Raw genomic sequence first — 16,554 nt, forward strand, 5'->3', positions numbered from 1 at the left:
GCAGACTTTGGAGCCTTCACAAATACACAAGGTACACCAGAGAAAAATGAGAGGGGATCAGGACTGGCTCAGAGCAATCAGTCTATAAAATAAAGGAAGCAAACTCCCATTTAAAAATAGATTTCTAGATTGCAAATAAACATCTAGAATCATGACGCAAACTGTTCGGATAGCTAATATGGCAAAAAAGATATTATAAACATTTTTCTATTTGAACTAAAACAAACATGAAAATGCTCCTATATGTCTATTTTTAATTTTTTTTTAAATAAAAATACAAAACAAACTAGACTTCACTGTTCCCTTTAAGGCCGCTCTTTGTATATTCACACCTTGCTTTCATATTTCAGGAAGCACAGAAGATTAAAGTTCTGAAGGCAGTTTGAAATGAAATAACATGGTTTGTTCTCCACCTTCATATTACTTCAGGTCACATCTTACACAGTATATAATTTATACCTACAAGATATTCATTATCAGGCTGTAAATAAATTTTCTTCTCCTTCACTCAGCCTCAACTGCAAAAGTGAAGCTCTCTGAGTCTTACTAATGATTTCGCTATTCATAAAAATTATATTCAAATTATCTGTTGCAATGAGAACTTCCTTTGCCTAACACAACTTCTCTTTTCCCCAGGAGTTTCACCACATCTTCTCTGTAAATAACTGAGTATACAATATGTGCATGTAACAGTGTGCAATATTAAATATCATTTGAATCGTGAAAAGTTAAATAGAACATTTGAACTTAGGCCTCTCAACAACCAGTTTATGTGCAAGCGTGTCACCAACTAGGTCTATTGGACTCATATTCTCACAAACAAAGAATAATATAAAATAAAACCCACAAATTCGCTAACATTGCTAAAAGTTGCAAACTAAACTATGTGAAAACACCTTGGAAACAGAAACAAAAACATCAGTGTCAATGAAGCAAAGACAAAAAATTATTTTAGGCAAATTACATAATATTTCCCATAAAAGTAATTTATTGCAATATGTAATTGAGATTCTTATGCCTGTAAAAATCTAACAACACTAGTTTAATTTCAAAGCTTGACCATTCAGTCCACAAGCAGAACCAAGTCTTTAATCAGCAAGTGTTTCTGCCATGATTTCCAGAATTTGTCCATATGGCAGCCTATAGAGAAGACTTAACCCTTAAATGCCCTTTTTTCAATTATTATTATTATGAAACTTATGGTACCGACTTCTATTAAAAAAAACAAACAACTTTATTCATTTAAAATGTTATTACAGAGTAGAATGTGCAGGAAATCTGGTAGTGGAAAAATACAGAGTACATGCAGAAAGAAATTCTGTAGATACATCAGCTTCATGCACAAATAAACCCAGCAGCTCTGCAGTATAAGAATTTTATGGTATAATGACAAGAGACCTTCCATACTAAAAAAAGCCTATGAAACACATGCTCTAGTCTGTCAGTGAACAAATTTTTAATATGGTTTCTTAACACTTTATCCATGTTATTTCATTTCACTGTTAATTGCTTATGATATATTAGTACATGGAATCACAAAGCAAGTTTTACGGGAATCCAGAGGGCTGCCAAGAACAAAGATAACAGGCCTTTTTCTTAAAAGGCTTTGTGCCACTGAAAACAATGCCATTTACAGCCCAAACAGACTTGGACATTCAATTGCTGGGGATTAGATTTCTATAGGGAGCTGCCAGTTCTCACTGGGAAATAATCAGACTCTAAAGACAACTTGCAAAGAATTCATGCACCACGAATCCCCAGCAGCCTTTCAAAACGCTAAAAGCACTTACATTTTTTCTTTGTACTGGTATTTATAGTCTTTCATTATTTAGTAACTGAAACATTAAATACTTACACCTGTTTAAGAAGTTATCAATGTTTTTGTTTTTTCTTAAGGCGGGAAAATCCAAGTCATACACCAAAGCATCTAATCCATCCTAGAAAAAAAAACAAAAACAGCAAGCAAAACTAAGTGTTTGGACAAATAATTGTACATGCTGCTAACTGAAGAGACAAGGTATAAACAGTTGTCTCTATTAATTTTCCATACAAAAGAGATCATTGACATTTATTTACTGATTTAATTAACGGTTATGTGAAACTGCTGTTACTCCTTCACTTCCATGGGAGTCTTCAAAACTCAATTTCCATCTATCCCAAAACAAATATACTTCTATGAATTATTAATTACCTTCTTTAGCTCCACATTTACATGAAAAATTTGATTTTTCCACATATAAAAAGAACAAACACCAGCTCTGATGAAGTTCAATAATGTTAAAAAATCCCACCATATTACACAGTAGGCACCTGAACGTTGACAACTGGCAAATCGGACAATGATGGTAATTTAATTCCGAGAGTCAACCCCCACATTTTATTCATTGAATTGAGAGAATTTTGATGAACAAGATATTGGCTTTATATATTCTAACTTGAATCTAGGAGCCAACAGCCACAAGCCCATGTGGCATTACTACCACAGAACACATCCATATGAACAAAACCGAAACAAAACTACCAAAAAAAGCCCAACAGAAAAATATAACAATAATGAAGACAGTTTTAAGGTCTTGTTAAGTACAACAAACTTCCCAACTTTTAAGTCTAAATTTTACACCAGGTATAGATGATTCTTCAGTGGACTGCATCCTCTCAAGAAAACCTAAACCAGATGTTTTGCTGAAAACCACAGATACAGTATCTAATGAAAAATGATCACGGGAATTATATCATGAAGAATCAAGAGCAGTAGGGAGTCTCCTTTCTCAATGTTTAAGTACAATGAAAAAATAGAGGGAGTTCATAATATACAAACTGATGGATGTTAACACAGTGTGTCAGGGAAGTACTGGTATTTACTTGGCCAATTTTTACCTACATGTCTATGCTACCTGCTATTCACCTGTTGGCAGTGAGATATGAGACCAGACATATATTTGATCTGATTAGACCTGATTTGAATGTTTTCAGCTTTTATAAAATTATGCAATACAGGATTGAAAACTAAACCATCAGTCTTTGACCACTACATCCATCAAGTAATTACGCCTGAAGAAAAGCTAGAGTATAAGCTTTTTGAAAGCTTATTTTCCAGGAATATATAGCAGAGAACACACTTGATGGAGGTTTTAAAAATTAGTCCTTGATCACTCACTTCAAATTCAAACCTATTTTCTCCCCTCAGTCTACGGGGGATTTTAAGCTACAAAAAAAAAAAATCAAATGCTATCAAAATCAGAATTATTTATAGGCTTGCAGTCATTACTTTTGACACATGTAAGATAGAAATTATTTACCTCAGATATAGTAAGAGCAAAATCGTGCTAAAATATGAAAACAGGTAAAGAAGTAAAACCACATAATCAGAATTACTTTAAAACCTAAATGTTATTAATTTTTTTAATTTCATTAAAACATTACATTTCCTATAATTTCATAAAAAACGTAACTGGTTTAAGTTACTTCTCCACCATACAGTGGCTTAATTTGAACTAAGAAATGTTACAATGAAAATGACAAGAATCAATAAAAGTATCACAATATTTTGACAGCATTTAAATAAAGTCAGGTTTTGCATCTTGAGTGCATTAAAGGATCAATCTTTTTGGACTTCCACTGATGATTAAAAAGGAAAGCAAACGGCAATGAAAAAAAAATAAATTTAATGGGTCAGTAATATGGAAAAGAGAGTAAGAGGCCAACAACAATTTGGATCCAAGACAGATGTAGAAATAAAGCTAGGGGTGAGAAATACTTTGTAACCTTTGTAACCTTTGTAACCTATCCCAAAGACACGTAATAAATACCCAGGTAATCCATGAAAGAATTTTAATTTTTGCTAAATCCGACTGTGAACCCATGATAACTTTGTGTACAGCAGTATAAAGAGCACCCGTAGCTCTGTGCATTGTGAGTCCCATGCTGTGAGAAGCAGTAGGCAAAGAAGGAGGCTGCAAGGTCACATGCAGAGATTTTTAAAAGCACATGAATGACAGCGATGAACTGCCAGAGTCTGGGGTCCACTCTGCCCTTAAGCCTTTGAATCTGTGGAGTCAATCAATTTTGTCCATGGTAAGAGAGAACTTTTCCACACATGAAGCTGAAGCACTACCAAATTCTAAAAACCCTGGTTTGCTCTGGGGCACTACAACTACCTGCTTTCTTGCAGGGTTTGCTTCAAAAGCCAGAATTCAGTCTTTGTCTTCAGAGGACGGGAGATTTTAAACACTGAACACAATAATATAGGACAAATGGAAACATTTATAAAATCTTAAAATCAATCTTTCTTTTGTATCATACTTTTTCTTTCAAAATATTAAAATAAGCCTATAAAAAAAAATTGAGTGCAGAAAGTGTCATGGTTTCATTGGTCTGTCAGGCGTGTTGGGTATTTTGTTGCATTTCTTTTTAAAAGCTCCAAAACCAAGATGAAAAATAGTATACAAACTCACTTTTAACAAGCAAAGGGAAATTTCAATACTGTTTAATTCAGAATTCATGATAACAGTGCTTTTCAGATCTTAGATATGAACTCTCTCAAGTATAACACAAATTTCTGAACTACAGATTCAAGCTACTGATCTCACAGTAATTTCAAATCACACCTGAAAATCATGCAAACTACATCAAAAGAGGCTAGATGCCAAGAACTGCATATTTTAAAGGCTCTTCAATAATCAGCTCCCCTTTGCTACAGTATCCAGAAAGAAGGGGTGGGGTTGTGCCCTTATAACAATTCAGATTTGTAAATCCTTAACTCTGAAATCCTTAATTTCTTCAAATGGAAGGAATTGTGAAGGAATAATAGCGTAGCATTATTTTAACAGTGGACTGCAAATACAAGACTAAGCTCAAGGCAATTTTACAGAATAGTGAATAATGGAAGTAAAACATTTAGATACCTAGTGTATAACACAAAACATGGAACAGCCTTTTATTTCACTTACGCTAATTAAAACAGAAAAACTTGTGAATACTGCAAGCTGGCAGCTTCCCTTATTTTTACAAAGGAAAATAGAAGCATAGCTGCTTTAAATGGTACCACTGGTGAAGAAACAGGGAGGAGGAGCACACAAGCTCAACAATAAGAAGGCAATACCGGTTCAAAGCCATGCCAGTCACAGAGATGGGAATATACTACAGTTTTAGCAACAATGGTAAGGAGAAAAAGGATAAAGGCCAAATGAAAGGAGACAGGATCATTATTGCTGATGGGTGCAGATAACATCTCTCAGTTATCCTGTTTCCAAGAAATGCCATCTCACTTTTTCAAAATACAGAAAGGAAGGAACATCTTTCCTTACAGACCTATAGTAGTCACACTCTTCTCCTCTTAAAGAAAAAGGATATTAAGATGCCATAATTGGCAACCATACATCCAACAGTTTAATACGCTTTATTAAAATAAGAAAGCCTCACTTTTATGATGGATATATTAAACTCACTTGGATGGGTTCAATATATATTTTTTGTATGTATATTCTTTAAATACAGCATATCCTGAACTGTTTAGAAACACGTACTGTAGCTTAGAGGTATTTTCAGCTAACACTAAGTTCTACCTAATTCTGTTATTACAGAGCAATTTTCCTGTTTAGCTTTGAGGTCTACACAGCCATTTTCCTTTTATGTTAATAGTTAAATTAGATTACTAAAACAAATTGGTTTATAAAAGCAAACATATGACTTCCACTTACATCTTACATGGTAACAGTATTTCAGAGATACTTAAAAAAGAATGATGGGAAAAAACTTCCTTTCTAATGTCCTTCACGCAGTTTAATGGGCTGATACAGTCTTTATCGCAACCATTTAATGAAATCATCAGTGGTTTCATAATCCCTTTAAAATACTTCATCTTAACCTGAAATTAAAAAGAGGCACACTAGGGAGCCATTACAGTGTGCATATAGTTTTTCCATACGAAACCAATATTTCCATATATTCTGCTGGTTTCATGTTGTTCATTACTACACTACACTTAAAACTTTCAGAATAATAAATATATGGAGTAAAATCAAATGTCAGTCTGGCCATACTGCCTCCAGAGATGACAGTAAGGGTGTCTAGGAAAGAGGATATTAACAAGTCCAGCATACAGTAGTACTACTGTTCTGGTGTAACTGTGAGCCAGAAATGGCACTGTCATATCTAACAGCTGCAGCCAGAATTTTCTTCAGTGATTCTGTCTAAACATTTTCTGTATTTCTTATAGTCTTTTTGCTAGGTTGGACAGGGCTTTGAGCAATCTGGTCAAGTAGAAGGTGTCCCTGCTCATGGCAGGAGGGTTGGAACTAGATGATCTTTAAGGTCTCTTCCTACCCAAACCATTCTATGATATGATAAGATTTAGAGCAACATACAGATATGAATTCCACCACCTACAGGCTGTGTGAAAACTGCACCTCATTTTGACCTTGCCATTCTTCTGTCACAAAGGGAAAAATGACTCTCCCCAAGACACAGCTTTACACAGTTCAATCATTTCTCCTCCAGTCATCCCCTCTCCCAACCATTTATGTACGAAAGCTATTCCAATTACCACCACCAACATCCTCCAATGTCTTTTTATTTCTACTATATACTTTTTTAATTGGGAGGAAACTTCAAATAGTATTGCAATTGTGAGCACACTGTAAGTACACAATACAGTGTAACATTTCCTGTTCTGCTCTTCATTAAATTTTAAGTTAACTGAAATAGCTGGTTAATGTTTATAGTCACTGTGTACTAAATTGATTCTCTCACAAAAGCTGGTACAATGTATCAGATCTAGTTGAACATTCAACAACACAAGTACATACAGATGAGATGGTTTTCTTCCATGCACTCAACGTTCATCAATGCTGAATTTCTCCTACCACTTTTAACCCCCCAGACACAACAAATACTCATTCCTTCTGTGATTTGCTTTAATTTTTCTTACCATTATTCACCATTTTAGATCACTTACAACTGTGGAATAGCACAAACCTGTTAGACTCTATTACTGATCGGAGGCTCCTGCATTATCCACAAGACTATTTTCTTCTACAGAAGAAATAATTAAAAAGCTATATATTTACCATCTTCCTTACTAGCATTGTCAAAACAGTTTCAAGCACTAAGGTAGATAAACACTAAGGTTATACACACACTTGCATGCCTTAATGAGACACAATAGGGTACAAAAAAAAAATAATAATAATGGGATAAATATCAAGCAGTCTCAGCAATCTTCCTGTTTGTGTCATTTTGTCCAAAAGCCTTTTCTAGTAACCACTTCAGCTTACGAGAGATCCTCCAGCATGAATACAAGAAAGGATACCAGTACAGAAATTCATCTAAGCTTCTTTATGAAGAAATGTGCAGAAAGATTTCTGCAATAGCCTTTTCCTTCACTTTCCCTTCAGTTTTTCTATAAATACAGAATGCAATAGCATAAAGTTGTTGTTAACATACATATTAACTACACAATCTTAATTTCTCCAGTTGTTAACGCTAACTTCTTTGCATTAGGTTCCTCTAAAATGTACTGGGTTTTACTTTGACTGAAGCAGTCCCATATTAAATGGATTTTTTCCCCACATTCGGTCTATACTTATTTGCAAAGCTTTAATGCAGCAAACTGTCAGTCCTACCATGACCATACAAGACTGCCCCACTTTAACTACATTCCTTAAGTTCAAAACTCACTACAATTATGTAATGATGGATTTACCCATCTATGAATTCTATTAAGGCAATTTTATATGTATGTATGAATTAATGTACGTATGTATTAATATTAAGGCAATTTTATAGCAAAATTTATCCTTAGGATATTTCAAAACATGCTCCATCAAGCAACTTCAATTCAGCAAAACATTATCTTAGGATTCATAATTGATATAAAGTAAAAAATATAGTATATGATCTACATTATCAGGGTACAGTTACAGAACCTTTATATTAGATTTTTTTTAAGTTCCAACACATTTCATTATGGTATAGTATTGTCTAGTGGAAGCATCTGATAAATAAAAATGTACTAAATACAGTTTGTTATTGAGATGCTTGTTTATTTTGCTATTTATCTAGCATTCAAAGAACTAAAAAAAACCTCAAGAGATATTACCAGCATACAAAATTTGCATTCCTGGGACCAGCTGGCAGTTCCCCAAGTTTAAAGTCTCTGCTACTTTTCCTTTTTTGGAGAGACCAAAGCAAGTCTTAAGATCTACAACTCTATCCATATTTTAGTTTCTTGTATTGTAACCATTTTTCTAATTATTTCTATAGTACTGAAGTTTCCCTCCATACTTTTAATCAACAAACCTGACTGATCTTGATTTTCATGTGCTCATAATTTCTCATCACATTCTGTCACACAAATAATCTCTGTGGTCCACTATTGATAACTAGGAAAGCCTATGAAAATGCTACAAGTGAGAAGCTAGTTTTTATATCCTATTTTCAAAACATGTATGAAAAGTAATAAAGAAATAAATTTGAAGTTTCTTTAAATTATCAGATCTTTGTATTGTCAGAGGGATCTGGAGAGGCTGAAGAAATTTCAGAGAAGAATTTACAAAGTTCAACAAAAGGAAATGCCAAGTCCAGCACTTGGGGAGGAACAGCCCCAGGCAACCAGTACATGCGGGTGGGTGGTGCTGACCAGCTGGAAAGCAGCTCTGCCAAGGACCTTGGGTCCTGGTAAACAACAAAGTGACCACAAGTCAGCAGTGTACCCTCACAGCAAAGAAAGCCAACACTACCTTGGGCTGCATTAGGCAGAGCATTGCCAGCAGATCAAGACAGGTGATCCTTCGCTGCTCAGCACTGGTGAAGGCCACGCTTGTAGTGCTGTGTCTAGTTCTGGGCTCCCCAGCACAAGACAAACATGGACATACTGGAGAGAGTTTAGAGAAGGGCCAAAAAGCTTATTAAGGGACTGGAGCATTTCTCATACTACTAAGCTGAGGGATCTGGGACTGTTCAGCCTGGGGAAGAGAACACTTGAGCAGGGAATCTTACCCATGTGTGGGTAAGATTCATTCTCATGGGAGGGACAAAGATGATGGAGCCAAACTCTTCTCAATAGTATCCACTGACAGAAGAGGCAACTTTGCATGATTCATGTTTTTCAACCCTCCAAGTAAGTCCACAGCAGTCATTACTCCTTTGTGACAAGGACAGCCTTATTCTGATGCTACTGAATGAATCAAGAGAAAACCCTGGATCCCTCTTTGATACTTACTGTTCTGCAAAATACCTTACAGACGCTTCTTTGTTAAGGAAGAACACACACATACAGAACTTTCCTCTGGTGCTCAACATTAATAACCTTTTTTTATTTTTTTTAAGAACTGGGTAGGTGTAAGTTTACCTAAGAAACAAGTACTAAATAGATCCATATAACTCACTAGTTTCACACAAGAACACTGAAGCCAACTTTTAGGCCACTGCCAATAGTGTTATATTTATCTATCTCTGATCAAGTACACAAGAGATCCCTCCACCTACTTGTAAGTTAATCACATCAATTTATTTTGCTGTCTGGAGAACAGAAAGCTGCAGTTTAGCACTTCATCTTTAAAGTGAACAAGTTAATGCAGACAGTTAAGAATTTTCATTACATTGTTATACTAGTCAAAGTATACAAACTGACATACAAGCCTAAGTACAGGCAGTTGATTCATTGCCCATTCTTGCTGCCAGCATGACACAATTCTACAGAGCTGGCTACTTCTTAATATCTTGCAATAGTCATAAAGAGCTTTTGCAAATTTAGGTTAAATACATAGCCTTTTACAAAGAAAAATTTTTAACTCAGTAAAGACCTACGAGCTTCATTCAGTAAAGATTTAAATCCTCAAGAAGGAGATCTTGAAACATGAAGGCAGGACTACTGATATCAGTACAGATTATCACTTTAATTTCAGCCTTTTTAAAGAGTTATTCCCTGTGTAGCTGCAAATTTTATCCATACCACATTCTGTGTAACTACACACACAAGAGCATGTACTCACATCCTGTTCAAACAACAACTGTTCAATATTTTTACTGACAAATTCCTAGAACACACACTTCTTACATGATTCAGTAAATGATGTTAACATCAATATGTCAGCATATATTGATACATGCATGTATATATATATATCAAAATACACACTGTCACTAACACCACAGCCCACAGACCTCTCAATATTTTTAACATTCACATTAGCACTGAAGGAACTGTAAGCCATGTATCTAGACAGCTATCTATAAAAGCAGTAATGCACTTTAATTTGAACATAGTTTTTTTCCAGGTGTTGATGTTTTTCCACTGTAGCAATGAATCTTACTAGCTGAAACATCTCCCAAACTGAAACAAAACGTAGTGCATTATCTGTGAAATCAACCAGTATACAGAAAGCATGCAAGAGTACTGTCAGTATCCACATATAATTCAGAGAAGCTACAAGCCTCAGACTTCCTCTAACATTGAGGGCAAGTCATAGTTCCTTCACAGCAGAGCTCCTCTCTGCCCAGTGACTAGATGCAGGAGCCTTCAATCTACAGATCTCTTTTGAGTGACACCTATTCAAGGCACTGTTCTATGCCTCAAATTATGGAAAGTTCATTGTCTGAAGGTGCACTCCAGTGCACTTCAGTGGGGGTTTTCTTCCCCTCAAACTTCTAACACTAGATTGCAAGACTAATTCCACTGCACTGGGATATTTTATTGTGGTTAATAGCCTTTACATCCAAACTTCAGTTTATTAGAGTTTTATTATTTCAATTTAGCAACAGGATTAATTCCATCTAATAATACATCATTAAGAACAACTGCCAGATGACAGAACAGCTTCTTCAGGGAAGATGAAGAATACAGACTAAAGTACCACTAGGAATGTGTTTCAGTAAAATTTATGCAGAAACAGGTATAACAAATACTGTTTGAAAATAGTTCAGGGAGATGAGTAACAGCAGCTAAAGCTGACAGCTGTTAAGTCAAATTATACTATTTCATTTTGCAGCAAATGAGACCTCTGGATATTTGCATCTTATTTTCCTGAATAAAGGTACACCTGCATGGGTTACTATGTTCTGTGGGCTAACTGTTCAAACTACAAAGCTGCTGTTACCTATGCAGCACATTCTGCCATCAACAGAATACCTTACAGAAAAAAAACCTACAACAGTTGTATAACTATTTGGAGGGCTACATAACTTCTTGATATTTTAATGTGTAGAAAATAAAATAGCTGGCATTCTTTAGGTTTAAATGATTTATCAGCCATATTTGTCTCATGCTAGGTTTAAATAAAGTAGAAGTACAGCTTCTTAAACCGCCCTTTTCAATAAAACTCTATTAGATGTGTTGAATGTGTGAACACTTAAAGCACATATATTTAAATAGGGTTAAAAGTAGAGGGAGTACTGGTAGTTAAAGAACTGACTGATGTTTATGACCATGGAAGCAGCATTCCACAGCAACTTCAGCACTTGGTGCTAGGAAGTGCCTCACAGGACTAGAGTTCCCAGCTACTGTAACAACTGCAAGTGGAGATGAGCAGTCAACCGGACATACAGCAGGATAACAGTATCCACAGAAATACCTCAGGAGGGGTGGCGGGAGGGTAAGGGGGGAAAAGTGATCTCGCATCCTTTCGAGTTCTCAAAGTTATCATATTCACAAAAAACTTAAGGCAAGCCCTGTTCCAACACCACAAATGTAAAGCAACTAGTAAAGAAAATTAAAGCCAAAGCTCACTTGAAATTATACCAGAGGAAGTCCTGTGAGGTCCCCACAGCTTTCTTGATTATCCTGGGAGGACAGATTATTCCACAGGCAGCACATATATGTCTATGTGTTATAAACCACTTCTGGTTTATAAGTCCCAACATTTTCATTTTAAACACACACACAGCTACCAATTTATATCAATGGGAGTCAACGCTCTAAGGAATACTTGCTAGAAAGCAAAAGATGGTTAAAAGTTAACACTAAGGGTGCAAATACCAATATGTAACTTCCCTTCAATAAAATCACAGAGAAGACAGATCACAGACATTAAAGAATAAAAAGAAACTGTCCCAGTCCCAGCTCAAAAGTCTTATGCTTCTTTAGGCAGCAGCCTGAAAGAAAATCAGGTAAAGATTTCAATAAAAAGAAAGCAACCGCACAACTCCATTATGAAATAGTGGTATTCAGCAACGGAAACAGAACTCCCTCCACATCTGTTGCTTGGGAAATTGCTGTCTGACTCTCAGATTTTTTTCCAGGCAGGTATCCATGAAGCCAGACTTCAGGAAGTAAGCTTAGTCGGTTGGAAAAGATGGGAATTATCAAGATACCAACATGTTCGTAAGAAGAAATATCCTACATCGCAAACAACATAAATAAAAGTGCATTAGCTTTTGTAAAAGCTGTTTAATACACTTAAAATGCTGTCTATAGCTGCCACACTATACCTTCATCTGAAAGTGTTCTCTCTGCTATGAAAAACAAGCAAAAAAACCCTAACAAACAAAAAAAAACATTACCAGCACAGTTTGCAATATAGTAAGTCTGTGGAAAGCTAACTATTCTGTGAAGCAACATCTCATCCACCATATACTATCTGTTGACACCTGACCTGGGTTGCTCACTGTAAACAAAACTGCTTGTTAACTACAGACATAAATAATAAGCTATAAAACAATAAAAAGGCAAATTCTATCTTTACCCCTGACAACTCAGCTTCTGGAGATTATGTTAGTTTAATAGCTGTGCTTTAGAAAATACTCTCCAAAAAGCTGTATCAAAGAACAAAAAAAAAAAAAAACAAACAACAAAACCCAAACTCTATTACTAGTAATACAATCTACCCCACAAAAAAAAAAAAAGAGTGACTGGGAACAAAGGCTAAACAAACTGAGAGAAAGACTAAAAAGTACTTAATTTTTTTAACAGAGGGCAGACAATTAATTGAATAGCTTTCCAAGAAAGAGTGAGAACATCATAATTTTTTCCAGAAGTCTGGAAACACTGCACAAAATCTTCCCTGTCCCCCTACCAAAAGGGAAATTCTTCCCTAAAACTCCAGAACAAGCCAAAACACTTTTTCAATTACATGTGGATAGCCACAACTGAAGGCCAAGAGTTAAGTCTGTGAAAGAATCATACTAGAAACATTTTGTAGAAACTTAAATAGTCATTTGTAAAGCTATATACCTTTCTTTAGTGTGACATGCAACCCATAGACTTGCAAAAAAAGAACTACGGGAAGTTGAGCACAACTCAAGTAGAATATCAGTTCTGAGAAGCTTCTCCGATTGTGCAACCGCCTAGCTACATTTCTGCAACACACATTCCATCACAAGCAATCACATATCAAACAGATATTTGAAATATGCAACTAAACAAGAATTTAACACTACTTAAGAATTTGTGCATCATTATGCAGCAAAGCCTACCAAAGCCCCAGGGTAACTTTTTTTAATGTTATCGATTAAAAGAAAAACTACACTTTCAATAATACAGAAGATTTATGTAGACATAAAATCCATGTTTTTCTATATTTATTTTTTTTTTTCCATGATGAATAGACCCACAAGAATGATCTTAATGTTGGGGAGGGGGGAAAGGCGAGTGTTAACAAAAGTCCTATGAGAACTGTTTTAGATACAGAAAAGTTACCTCTACCACCAAGTATTAAGATTCTTCAGAACTGACAAGAATTTGTTACTAACAGGAACAAAACAGTAAGTTTTTCATATTTTTCAGGGATTCTACAATTCTATGATTTTCACTGCTAATATGGAACAAAGCAGTATTAACAAATGCTTTCCAGATTCCAGAATCCAATGCATTAAATTTACAAATCAACCTACAACAACATAGAATCACTGAATAGTTAGGGTTGCAAAGGACCTTAAAATCATCTAGTTGCAACCCTCCTGCCATTGGCAGGGACACCTCACACTAGACCATGTCGCCCAACACTCTGTCCGGCCTGGCCTTAAACACCGCGAGGGATGAAGCATTTACCACTTCTTCAGGCAACCTGTTAAAGTGCCTCACCGCCCTCACAGTAAAGAACTTCCTTCCTTATATCCAACCTGAACTTTCCCTGTCTAAGTTTGAACCCATTACCCCTTGTCCTATCACTACAATCCCTGATAACCGTACTTTTACTCACTACCTTTAAGTAATTTTAAAAGAGGTGTGATAGAGACATGCTCTCCTTTTCAAAATCCACCTCAAGAAAAATTAGCATGCACAGACAATGCCATTAGTAACACAATTCTTAATACTGGACGTTTAAGTGTATTTTGAAGACACTGACAGCGACTACTTTCAGATCAAGATATACTGCAAACTTATTTAAACCAAATATCTTCTAAGCACTCTTTTTAATGCTTCTAACAAAGTACTACAGTCACAATTAAAACCTTGAATGCTTTGACTGCATGTTGGAAAAAAAAGAAGAGGAAGAGCTATAACTACAAAATCAAAAACCTACACGAACACATGGTTCCATACGCAAGTATTAAAATGTCAGAACAGAACCAAAATTGTCCACGGAAACTTAGAGTGGCTTTTTCCAATTGCGAGTTTCTCCCACAATAATCAATAAAGACTTTGTCATATGTAACACAGCAGCAATACAAGTCAGTTGACCTGGGATTTTCAAGTACAGTAGTTCAAGACTAAAGGATGAGAGGAAGCATTATAAATTCATTAGTAGGATCCAACACTTTTCAAAATGTCCCAGAGGTGTGATTTGCTATGTTTTCAAGTTCATTTAGGGGCATGCAAATAAGGCTTTCCATGTTAGTTTAAAGCCTTGAGACTCAAGCTGGAGGAAAACTAAAGCCGTTGACTTCATATACCCAAGAAGTAAAGTATGTCCCAGCATTTCTGATACAGTTAAAGCATGAGACACAGACAGTGGAACTTCATTAAACAGCACTATTTAATTTTTAGAACACTGGGTATTTTCACCAAGCTTATATGCTGCTAACATGGGGATGAAAAATGCCAAAATTCTAAAAAATAGCTGAAACAAAATCTCCCAGCAAGTTTTCCAGCTACTTTGATATCAAAGAGGAAGTCAGCTGCTCCCAAACACTGTTCTTCCTATATAACACTCATAACTTGGGAAAAACATCCCTCCCCCCCCCCCCAAGAGGATGTAGTAGATTGATGTATGTCCCCCAAAGGCATTATTTTTTTATTGGATTTAGAAGAGGGAAAAACAAATCTTAGCCCAAGAGCAAAGAGGGCCAGGGATGTCTGGACCATTGCCACTATCATGGAATCATGTCAAAGTCTCTCCTGCTTGTCCTTACAAGGGAGAAAGGCTGAGCTTGGGCTGATTAACTTAATCTCAACAGGAGATGAGGGTGAACAATATTTTTGTCACGCCATAAAAGCCTGCCACAAAACACATCGGATCACACTATCACATCTTCTGTTCCTTCATCCCCAGACTATTTTGAGTAGCTGTCATTTAGTTTCTCATTAAGCAGAGAGCAAGACTGATGAAAACATGTTTTCTAAAAAATAAAAAAAACTAACAAAAAATAAAACAAAAACTAACAAAAGGCTATGTTTAACTTGCATCCAACTTGATGATTGTTTTTTTCCCAGCATTTGTTTGATGAAAGCATTTTTTCCAGTATCTAATTTAAAAAAAAATAAAAATAAAAAGGAATAATTATGTTCTTGGAAATCTACCTGAACTAAGGGATTAGTGATACCTAGCGTGTATGTACCTACAACCATTGGTTCAAAAGCCATGTCAGATACAGGTCAGAAAATACAGGTCAGGCAGCATCTTCTACTTCCCATTCATATAAACTGTATGTTCGCAAAACACCTATTAAAGCAGGTTTCCAATTTCTAAGTACTACAAAATATCAACAACTGATATTCCAGAACATAATTGAAGAACAGTAGCATCATCTCAAGAATTTGAGAGTTATGTCAGACATCTGCACTTCACTTTCCAGAAGTCACTGCTGGACCAGACAGCCAATTTCTGAAGACCTAAATACATGCGTGCAAACAGTCTTTTTGGAAACAAACCAAAACGTTACCAACCCTGGTCATTTTATAACTGACCCTACTTACCCAGCCTCAGAGACTTAAGAGAAAATTATGAAAACAGTTACATCTTTTGTGGTATTCAAGCAAGACACACTGTATTCTGAACTAGCCGAAACAAACAAAGCTGATGGTAAAATTATGACTAACAGATATCCTGATAACTCTTCCTTGTCACACCACAGTAACAGTGCCTGAATTTGCATCTTTGACAGAGCAGATGTCGGAGACCCTACTTTCTGCAAAAGTGAATGGAGGATGCCAATAGCCTTACATAACTGGAAATGAGAAAAGATAAAAAGAACCAGATGGAATTTGATTTGCTCTTAGTTCCACTGAGTTTTTCTGATGCATTTTTATTTCATCTAATACAGCTCCTTATTAATCATGGTAGCTGCCTCTTTGCCCCCAAAACATGAAAGGAAGGCAAATTTTAAAAGGCATATATCCAAGCACTACAGCTACTGCATGTAGCACCAGGGCAGTAGCTGTATTAGACACTGATTTAC

The 16,554-nt window shown here is 35.7% G+C and overlaps 1 protein-coding gene across 4 annotated transcripts in view; it reads right to left on the bottom strand.

Annotated features, from left to right (window-relative positions):
- The window catches only part of ROCK1 (Rho associated coiled-coil containing protein kinase 1), an 81,287-nt gene that overhangs the window by 48,488 nt on the left and 16,245 nt on the right, over positions 1-16,554 (bottom strand). For 3 of the 4 annotated variants that reach the window (XR_009726539.1, XM_061360456.1, XM_061360457.1), the window contains one exon: positions 1,856-1,937. Coding sequence is in view for 1 of the 4 variants with exons in the window: in XM_061360456.1 (XP_061216440.1) it covers positions 1,856-1,937 (82 nt within the window). In the remaining 3 variants the exon portion in view is untranslated. Of the gene's footprint in view, positions 1-1,855; positions 1,938-16,554 lie in introns of those variants that run through there. The other variant, XM_061360458.1, reaches the window with a different exon arrangement.

This window comes from Neopsephotus bourkii, unplaced genomic scaffold (genome assembly GCF_033783945.1).
Source record: "Neopsephotus bourkii isolate Nb327-2 ecotype Australia unplaced genomic scaffold, CSIRO-AGI_Nbou_v1 NB_1027, whole genome shotgun sequence".
NCBI classification, from domain to species: domain Eukaryota; kingdom Metazoa; phylum Chordata; class Aves; order Psittaciformes; family Psittacidae; genus Neopsephotus; species Neopsephotus bourkii.